The 10,259-nt window shown below is 43.9% G+C and overlaps 1 protein-coding gene across 1 annotated transcript; it reads left to right on the top strand.

The window, feature by feature from the left end:
- Positions 1–1,087: 1,087 nt before the first annotated feature.
- LOC308298666 (zinc-binding protein A33-like) lies at positions 1,088–2,659 on the top strand (the record flags this gene model as incomplete). The annotated part of the gene is made up of 1 exon (XM_080742309.1): positions 1,088–2,659. One exon carries the CDS (start codon positions 1,088–1,090, stop codon positions 2,657–2,659), a length of 1,572 nt encoding a protein of 523 aa, XP_080598435.1.
- Positions 2,660–10,259: the final 7,600 nt, after the last annotated feature.

Below are 10,259 nucleotides of genomic sequence, written 5' to 3'. Positions count from 1 at the left end.
CACATTCAAGTATCTGACAATAGCAACTTGAATGAGGCAGTAGGCTACTGTGTTGTTCTTTCTTTAATGTTTTTGAGCGGTGGTCACACCGTCTCCATAGCCCGTGTGTGTAGGTATGTGGGTGGGTGGGTGGGTGGGTCCGTATGTAGCCTCAAGCCTGGGGTGTAGTACCTTTTCTGACCACACATGTTAAGGGAGGGGCGCTGTTTTCAGGCCAGGCCAGACCAGGCACACACACACACACACACACACACACACACGCACACACACACACACACAGGGGGGAAGGGGGGGGGGGGGGGGGGGGGTTGGTGGGTAAGAGGGTGCTGTTGAGACTAGCCTGGGGGGGGGGGCAACAGGGGCAGCCGAAATCTAGCAACAGGGGCAGCTATGAAGAACATCGACTAAAGCAGGTATGAAGGGATATGATAAAAGGCAGATTTAACCCTATATGTGTTTTGGTCTGAATGACTCCTAACATTGTGGACATAGTTGGCTTCTGCCTGACAGCAAGGATGTTATACTTATCTAAATAAATTCAACATTCAAACATAAAAAGCACATGAGAATAATTATCAAGACAATCTATTGTTGTTGCTGTCGGGTGGAAACCTTGTATGTCCAAAGCTGTTAAAAAAAAGAAAAAAAAAATAATAATAAAAAAAAAGAAAACACAGATATAGTTCACAACACGTCGCATGGCAACATGTTGTGAGCTTGGTGGGCTATTTTCACTAGGTTACTTAGTTACTATTTTAATTTACACGTGTGTGATTAAGTTCAACGTAAAAGAAATTGGAGATAAAAGGTTCACTTAAAGCCCTAAAAATGTGCGACAAATAGCAAAAATAGCAGATGTGGGGGATCTCTGCGTGGCTTGTTGTCAGCTTGTAGATCTCAGCTACGTAATTTAAATATTTATGAAAATGTTTACATTTTTGGGAATGGTTAGAAAGATTTCTAAACCTTTCACATATAATGATGTCATGCCCAAAATATGGACTCCATGTTGAAAGTGACTGAAGTATTACTGCAACGAGGGAAAAGTTTAATAAACAATGTTCCTTCTTCTCTTCCAGGGATCAACATGGAGGCTACAGACATCATCACACAGAACAAGATAAAACTTCAACACATTCTAATGCCAAACATTCACTTTGCCTGTGATTGTGTTTTTGAAAAAAAGCTAGTGACGAAACGTGAGTACGCCGACCTGAAAAGCATCTCTCTGCCATCCAAGGCAGCCTCTGCACTTGTGGACAAAATGATCTTCAAGGGTAAAATAACGTGCGTCTCGTTCCTGCGTCTGCTACAAGACACAAAACTAACAGAGGAGTTTCCTGCTCTGAAGACAATGCCATGGTACAACCCTCCATCCACACAGTCATCTGAGGAGGAAGTCAAGGTGTTGAGTTGTGAACATCCAGAGAAGGATAAAGGTTTCTGTGAGGAGGAACAGAGAGCTGTGTGTCGTATCTGTGACTCCTCTCACCACCCTGGTCACAAGCTGCTTCCTATAGAACAAGCAGTCAACAACCTGAAGGACCAACTGAAGTCTGACCTCAGGACTCTAAGGGACAAGAGGACCAAATGCAAACACTTTAAAACTAGACACAATAATAATGTTATTCCACACAACAAGAAGCAGGTTTTGGTCGCAGAGAAGATGATCAGATCAGAGTTTAAAAAACTCCACCAGATCCTGACAGACGAAGAGGAGGCCAGACTGGCAGCTCTGAGGGAGGAAGAGGAGCAGAAGGAGGATATCATTCAGATCATCCAGGAGCAGATCTCCTCTCTCTCAGACATCATCTCTGCTGTAGAACGAGAGCTGCAGAAACACAGCGTGTCATTTCTCAGCAGTTATAAACACACTCAGACCAGAGCCAGAGTCCAGTGTACGCTGTCAGATCCACAGCTGGACTCTGGAGCTCTGATAGACGTGGCCAAACACCTGAGAAACCTGACCTCCACAGTCTGGGAGAAGATGAAGGAGAAGGTCACGTTCACTCCTGTCATTCTGGACCCAAACACAGCAGCCGATTGTCTCTGTCTGTCTGAAGACCTGACCAGTGTGAGATATACAGTCACAAAGCAGCAGCTTCCTGACAACCCAGAGAGGTTCACTAATAATGCTGAGGTTCTGGGTTCAGAGGGTTACAGTTCAGGAAAACGCAGCTGGGAAGTGCTGGTTGGAGACCATCCTGACTGGATTATAGGTGTGGCTAAAGAATCTGTTGACAGGAAGGGAGAGAAATATGGCACACCAAGATATGGAATCTGGTGTTTATGGCAGAAGGATGGTCGCTATAGTAATGGGTGTGGTAAAACCATCCCACTGCAGAGGAACCCTGAGAGGATCAGAGTCCAGCTAGACTATGACAGGGGGGAGGTGTCCTTCTACGACCCTGAAGACATGACTCACATCTACACTCATAAAGACACTTTCACTGACAAACTCTACGCGTATTTCTCTATTGGACCGGCTGGTGATGCTGAAACCACTGATATCCAAATCTGTCCAGTAGAGACGCGTCTCTCTGGGATGTTATCGGGCACAGACCTTTGGGAGGTCAGGGGGTCAGATGGAAACAACAAGGGCACCCAAACAAACACAACAACAACAACAACAGCTGTGAACAAATGCAGTCTGATGTGAAATCAATCAAGAACAAATCTTCCCCCAGCAGACATTTTGACAGGTGAACCAAGCTGAAGTTAAAGGAGCACTCCAGCCATTTTCAACCCTCTCTTCATACAGTCTGTCCTCATTCATTATATGATGAGATGACTCAGCAACTGTCCATGCTGACATGCACGTATAGGGACACACCTGTGTGTGTGTGTGTGTGTGTGTGTGTGTGTGTGTGTATGCGTGTGTGTGTGTGTGTGTGTGTGTGTGTGTGTGTGTGTGTGTGTGTGTTGCGGTTGAACCCTGATACGTGTGGACTAATCATCAAACTCTCTTTGATTTGACATGGAAGAATGTTTATTTTATACTGTTATATTGTTGTTGTCAGGCACAAACCTCACGTCTCCATATTTACACCTTTAACATTGTTTAATTAATGCTCTACTTCAGGGGTCTTCAACAGGGGGTCTGGGACCCCTAGGGGGTCCTCAGAGACAGAGTTACTACAGGGGGTCCTCCAAATCTTTGTGTGCTAGAAACCTTTTTTTTCTCCTTTTTTATATTAACCATTTGAACCCTAGAGTCCATATTCTGGGAACTTTAGCCAAAACGCAGCACAAGGCGTTGCGAGCTTGTAGATCGGCTATTTTCGGCAAAGAGCTTTGGTGTAGAGGGGAAAAAGAGCAGACTAAGTACACGTTTTATTATATAAGTATTGATGGTTCAAGTGGTTAAATCTGAAAACACTAATGGACATGAATCCAAAATACACTGATGATTGTGCTGTCAAACAATGAAACTATATGGAATCTATGAACAGGTTGTGGGGGTCCCTGCTTCATCTCTCTCTCAACTAAGGGGTCCTTGGCCTGAAAACGTTGAAGACCCCTGCTCTACCTCCTCACATGCTGCACTGGAACACAAGAGTAGCGGAAATAGCAGATCTACAAGCTCACAACGCATCACATCGCAGCGCGTTGTGAGCTTGTAGATCGGCTATTCCGCTATTTCTGAAAAATGTTTTGGAGTTAAAGTTGAATTGGTTAAAGACCCAATGACATGACAATTTCGGGTATTTTATTTTGAAGTTTCAGTTTGAAAAGGAAGCCTGTGTGTTTCTGAACCAATCCGAGGGGGCCAGCCCTTCAGGCGATGGGATTTAAAATCTGAGTAATGGGAGTAATGGGAGCCAGCAATGGGAAACAAACAGGTGAATGTAATCAAAGGTTCATTTATATTCAAAAATGTCATCACTTTTTGAATTTCTGTTCACAGGAAGTAATTAAGAATGGTCTATTTAGGGACCTTTGATATAAATATACTCACAAAATTTATATTTTCTATTTATTTTTGGCATCTAGTGTTAGGTATGGCCATTATCACTACAGATATGCTCTAAAAGTGTGAAAAACATGTTTTTTTGTCTTTAAGTGTGTCAGACTTGAAACAATGAAAAGTATGAACCAGATCTCCACTAGACTAATTAATTCATAACCACATTGGATCCATTTGAAGCCTTTATCTTTCCCTTCTCCTGAAAAGCAACAGTTTTGGACATACAAGGTTTCCACCTGACACTGATGATGTGTTCTATGACTGTATAAGATATTAATGTCCTCCATCATTCTATATGTACTGTAGACCAGGGGTCCTCAACGTTTTTCAGGCCAAGGACCCCTAAGCTGAGAGAGAGATGAAGCAGGGACCCTCTATGCTGTATACTAGTATATAATATTGTTTTGCTGATTAAACTTTGACATAGATTTCATGGATAGTTTCATATAGACTTGTTTGACAGCACTGTCACGTTGTATTCGTGTTAAGCAGTATTTTCAGACATCTAACCTTTTAAACCGTCAATACTTGGTAAACTTTCACTGTTTACTAATCTGCTCTTATTTTCCCCTCTACACCAAACCTTTTTGCCGAATATAGCAGATCTACAAGCTCACAACGACTCGCAGCGCAAGGCGTTGTGAGCTTGTAGATCTGCTATTTTTGTCTAAACTTCTTCTCACAATAGGGATGCTAGGGTTCATGTAAAAAAAAAGAAAGAAAAAAGTTCCAATCAAAGATTTTGGAGGACCCCCTGTAGTAACTCTGAGGACCCCCTGTAGTAACTCTGAGGACCCCCTGTAGTAACTCATGAGGACCCCCTGTAGTAACTCTGAGGACCCCCTGTAGTAACTCTGAGGACCCCCTGTAGTAACTCTGAGGACCCCCTGTAGCCTGTAGTAACTCTGAGGACCCCCTGTAGCCTGTAGTAACTCTGAGGACCCCCTGTAGCCTGTAGTAACTCTGAGGACCCCCTGTAGTAACTCTGAGGACCCCCTGTAGTAACTCTGAGGACCCCCTGTAGTAACTCTGAGGACCCCCTGTAGTAACTCTGAGGACCCCCTATAGTAACTCTGAGGACCCCCTGTAGTAACTCTGAGGACCCCCTGTAGAAACTCTGAGGACCCCCTGTAGTAACTCATGAGGACCCCCTGTAGTAACTCTGAGGACCCCCTGTAGTAACTCATGAGGACCCCCTGTAGTAACTCTGAGGACCCCCTGTAGTAACTCATGAGGACCCCCTGTAGTAACTCTGAGGACCCCCTGTAGCCTGTAGTAACTCTGAGGACCCCCTGTAGCCTGTAGTAACTCTGAGGACCCCCTGTAGCCTGTAGTAACTCTGAGGACCCCCTGTAGTAACTCTGAGGACCCCCTGTAGTAACTCTGAGGACCCCCTGTAGTAACTCTGAGGACCCCCTATAGTAACTCTGAGGACCCAGTAACTCTGCAGTATTTTCAGACATCTAACCTTTTAAACCGTCAATACTTGGTAAACTTTCACTGTTTACTAATCTGCTCTTATTTTCCCCTCTACACCAAACCTTTTTGCCGAATATAGCAGATCTACAAGCTCACAACGACTCGCAGCGCAAGGCGTTGTGAGCTTGTAGATCTGCTATTTTTGTCTAAACTTCTTCTCACAATAGGGATGCTAGGGTTCATGTAAAAAAAAAGAAAGAAAAAAGTTCCAATCAAAGATTTTGGAGGACCCCCTGTAGTAACTCTGAGGACCCCCTGTAGTAACTCTGAGGACCCCCTGTAGTAACTCATGAGGACCCCCTGTAGTAACTCTGAGGACCCCCTGTAGTAACTCTGAGGACCCCCTGTAGTAACTCTGAGGACCCCCTGTAGCCTGTAGTAACTCTGAGGACCCCCTGTAGCCTGTAGTAACTCTGAGGACCCCCTGTAGCCTGTAGTAACTCTGAGGACCCCCTGTAGTAACTCTGAGGACCCCCTGTAGTAACTCTGAGGACCCCCTGTAGTAACTCTGAGGACCCCCTGTAGTAACTCTGAGGACCCCCTATAGTAACTCTGAGGACCCCCTGTAGTAACTCTGAGGACCCCCTGTAGAAACTCTGAGGACCCCCTGTAGTAACTCATGAGGACCCCCTGTAGTAACTCTGAGGACCCCCTGTAGTAACTCATGAGGACCCCCTGTAGTAACTCTGAGGACCCCCTGTAGTAACTCATGAGGACCCCCTGTAGTAACTCTGAGGACCCCCTGTAGCCTGTAGTAACTCTGAGGACCCCCTGTAGCCTGTAGTAACTCTGAGGACCCCCTGTAGCCTGTAGTAACTCTGAGGACCCCCTGTAGTAACTCTGAGGACCCCCTGTAGTAACTCTGAGGACCCCCTGTAGTAACTCTGAGGACCCCCTATAGTAACTCTGAGGACCCCCTGTAGTAACTCTGAGGACCCCCTGTAGAAACTCTGAGGACCCCCTGTAGTAACTCATGAGGACCCCCTGTAGTAACTCTGAGGACCCCCTGTAGTAACTCATGAGGACCCCCTGTAGTAACTCTGAGGACCCCCTGTAGTAACTCATGAGGACCCCCTGTAGTAACTCTGAGGACCCCCTGTAGTAACTCTGAGGACCCCCTGTAGCCTGTAGTAACTCTGAGGACCCCCTGTAGCCTGTAGTAACTCTGAGGACCCCCTGTAGTAACTCTGAGGACCCCCTGTAGTAACTCTGAGGACCCCCTGTAGCCTGTAGTAACTCTGAGGACCCCATGTAGTAACTCTGAGGACCCCCTGTAGTAACTCTGAGGACCCCCTGTAGTAACTCTGAGGACCCCCTGTAGTAACCCTGTAGTAACTCTGAGGACCCCCTGTAGTAACTCTGAGGACCCCCTGTAGTAACTCTGAGGACCCCCTGTAGCCTGTAGTAACTCTGAGGACCCCCTGTAGTAACTCTGAGGACCCCCTGTAGTAACTCTGAGGACCCCCTATAGTAACTCTGAGGACCCCCTGTAGTAACTCTGAGGACCCCCTGTAGTAACTCTGAGGACCCCCTGTAGTAACTCTGAGGACCCCCTGTAGCCTGTAGTAACTCTGAGGACCCCCTGTAGCCTGTAGTAACTCTGAGGACCCCCTGTAGTAACTCTGAGGACCCCCTGTAGCCTGTAGTAACTCTGAGGACCCCCTGTAGCCTGTAGTAACTCTGAGGACCCCCTGTAGTAACTCTGAGGACCCCCTGTAGTAACTCTGAGGACCCCCTGTAGCCTGTAGTAACTCTGAGGACCCCCTGTAGCCTGTAGTAACTCTGAGGACCCCCTGTAGTAACTCATGAGAAAGATCCTGGACAGTGTGAGCAGTGAGGCATGGCACAGATTGACAGACTGACTGATTATTGATTCAGGACAGTATTTTATTTTATTTTAGTATTTTGCCTCAGTTTATGTTTCTGTGGGAAGCAGAATCTTACAGTGAAATCATGCATACTGTACATTGAGATGCAAGTAGCCATAGAATAATAGGGATAATGTACAATGAGATATTCTATATGTAAACAGACATTGTGATGCTTACATAATGCACGTCTTAGGCGCCCCACACACATATGCATGAAACATCTCCGTATCGTCTGAGAACGGCCGCCGTACTAATGCATTGTCAATGGAAGGTTGTTCGGTGTTTTGTCGTTGCCGTGTCTCTTGGCCAAAAGACAGGCTGTGGTTGAGCTAGAGACACGGCAACGACAAAACACCAAACAACCTTCCATTGACAATGCATTAGTACGGCGTTCCCAGTGGCCATTCTCAGACAATACGAAGATGTTTCACGCATGTGTGAGTCCAGCCTCAAGGTTTGCTATCGGTATTTAGCACGCACTGTAACTTACGTTCTTTTCTTTGTTTCTTTGTTGTCATGTGAGGGCATTTAACGCTCGCATGACTCAACCTGCAGCTGATTTTGAGATTTCGAGGTGGTTTGGTTTTGCTAAGGAAACTGAGAAAATGTCCCTTTTCATGATTTTTCCTTATCATACAAGCAAAGTCTTGTTTTTTCTCTGCCATTTGAGACGTTTTGTATATGAAATAAAATGTTTTGAGTGTTTCCTGAGCATTCTAATTCCATTTCTAAATCTCAAAAACAGGTCAAAATGACCCGTTAGTCATGCGAGTGTTAAATGTTTCACTGACTGCATTGTCTGATGCATTTCACTTCTCAGCTTGTATTTTCATTTGGGAAAACATTGTAAATAACAAATTTCATATGGTGTTATTGGTGTGTCATTCTGATATTGATGAACTTTTGGTAAACAATTGAAACGTTTGTTTTGTGTCCAATCCATACTGCCAAGATGATTTAGATGGCAAAAAAAATAAAATATACTTTAATAAAAGTTACAAAAACAACCCTCCTTTGAGTATGGACTGTATAAATGATTTGATAGTTTCATATTTAGTTTACTTAGAAATGGTAGAAAGAGTTTATGTCTATCAAAATATTGTTGTTTGTATGCTACCCATGTTGGTATCATTTTAAAGATGTTATTTTTTTACAATAGACACTCATCCCCAGACAATCTAATTCTTCATCTCTTTCAACTCAATAGAGAAAGTTAACCTCAAGGCCCAGTTTCTTTGCTTTGTGTCTTTGCCTGAGTTGTTGCCAATGTTCATGAATATATGGATTGCACTGTCATCAATAGAATCTAGCCTCGTAAATCAGAAGGCAGGAGGAGTCTAGTTTACTAGGCTAAATAAAATCAGGTGTGGGAAAAAATAAAGTCCCATTTGATTCAACAATAGAGGGTATATAAGCGTGACATCATTGTTGCTGGAACTTATGTGGGAACACGCCTACTGAGTGGCAAAACACTAATTTCTGCCATTGACAGCCCATACATCCAAACAGAAAAGTCATATCTGATTGTATTAAACAAAGTTAACTCACCAACATTGCGGCTGTACTGAAAGCTTTAATTATCCTCTTTCTATCTGCAAAGTTTTTGCTTCATAAAAATCCACCATAGGCATGTTATGAGCTACTTTCTGTCAAGACATTCTGTGCAGGTTTTTATTTTTTCCAAGTGACAGAGTTTGGAAGCACTCGTTTTCAACAACACAACATCCTGCTGCCTCCTGCATTATGTGCCATTTAGAAACAGGTGGTATGCAGGGCCGTTGAGTGATTTGCAACAAGCACTTCCAAACTCCAATGCTCCATGCTGCTCAATGTTTTACCACTCAGTCTAGATTAGGGGGGCGGGTCCCAGATAGGGGCTGTTAAGTCTGACATAATTTTGTAGGCAGAGGAGAACTCTGCCCCCAGTGCCCGTGAATCTTTTTACTATTTTTACTATTTACACATTTTTCTTCTCTTTGTTGTTGAAAGGAAAGTGTTAGAATTATACTTTAGTCGTTATTTTTGTCTCGGATCTGTTGAAACAGCGAGGAACAGATATTAACAATAAATCTCCTTGGAGGTCTGACTACAAAATGATGTCACGGCTTAAAAGCCCCTAATTATCCCAGACTAGTAAATCAGTTAAAAAAACCAACCACTAGGGGTCACAATAGATCAAGTTTTCATCTCCAGTTGAAGCCATTCAACATTGAATGAATGATGTTCTCCTGTCCTCAGTCATTCCTCAGAAAGAAGATACAATCGTGCAATTCGGGTAAAGATTCCAACACAACTTTAGTTTGTGTATAATTTACAATCTGTGCATTTATCAGATGCTCTCCTCCAGGGTGATTTAAAGAGCATCACTGGAATAAGCAGAGAGTAAACCAGCAGGGCTTCTTGGGAGTTGTAGTTCCTATCTACAAGCATCTGACATAAACAGCATAACAAATACTACTGGAACTACACTGATCTATTCCATGCAACATATCTGTGAATAGGAGTGTGTCAACACACACATGGAGACTATTATTAGCCTGTATATTGTATAACATGTATTTATTTTTCATTATTAAAGCTTTATTTGACCAGTTAATTTAAAATATACAGGTTGTGAGTGTGTTCTACAGGGAGATTAAGAGGCAGATATAGGTGTGTTGACCATGGTATGACAGTGGGAGGTGCATGGTCTACAGTGACCATGGTATACTGACAGTGTCACTGTCAGTATACCATGGTCACATGACACTGTCAGTATACCATGGTCACATGGTATACTGACAGTGGGATTTGGTATACGGTGTGTTGACCACAGTACTGTCATTAAAGGACAATTTTTTTTATTTTTTTTCCCTCTTTTTTTTTTTACCAGAAGGGTTCATTTTTTAGATTGTAAGATGTAATTCAGGGGTATCCAAAGTGCGGCCCGGGGGCTAAATGCG

This window comes from Nannobrachium achirus (assembly GCF_963921795.1).
Source record: "Nannobrachium achirus genome assembly, chromosome: 14".
Classification (NCBI taxonomy): Eukaryota; Metazoa; Chordata; class Actinopteri; order Myctophiformes; family Myctophidae; genus Nannobrachium; species Nannobrachium achirus.
This window is presented reverse-complemented; position numbering and strand designations above follow the sequence as displayed.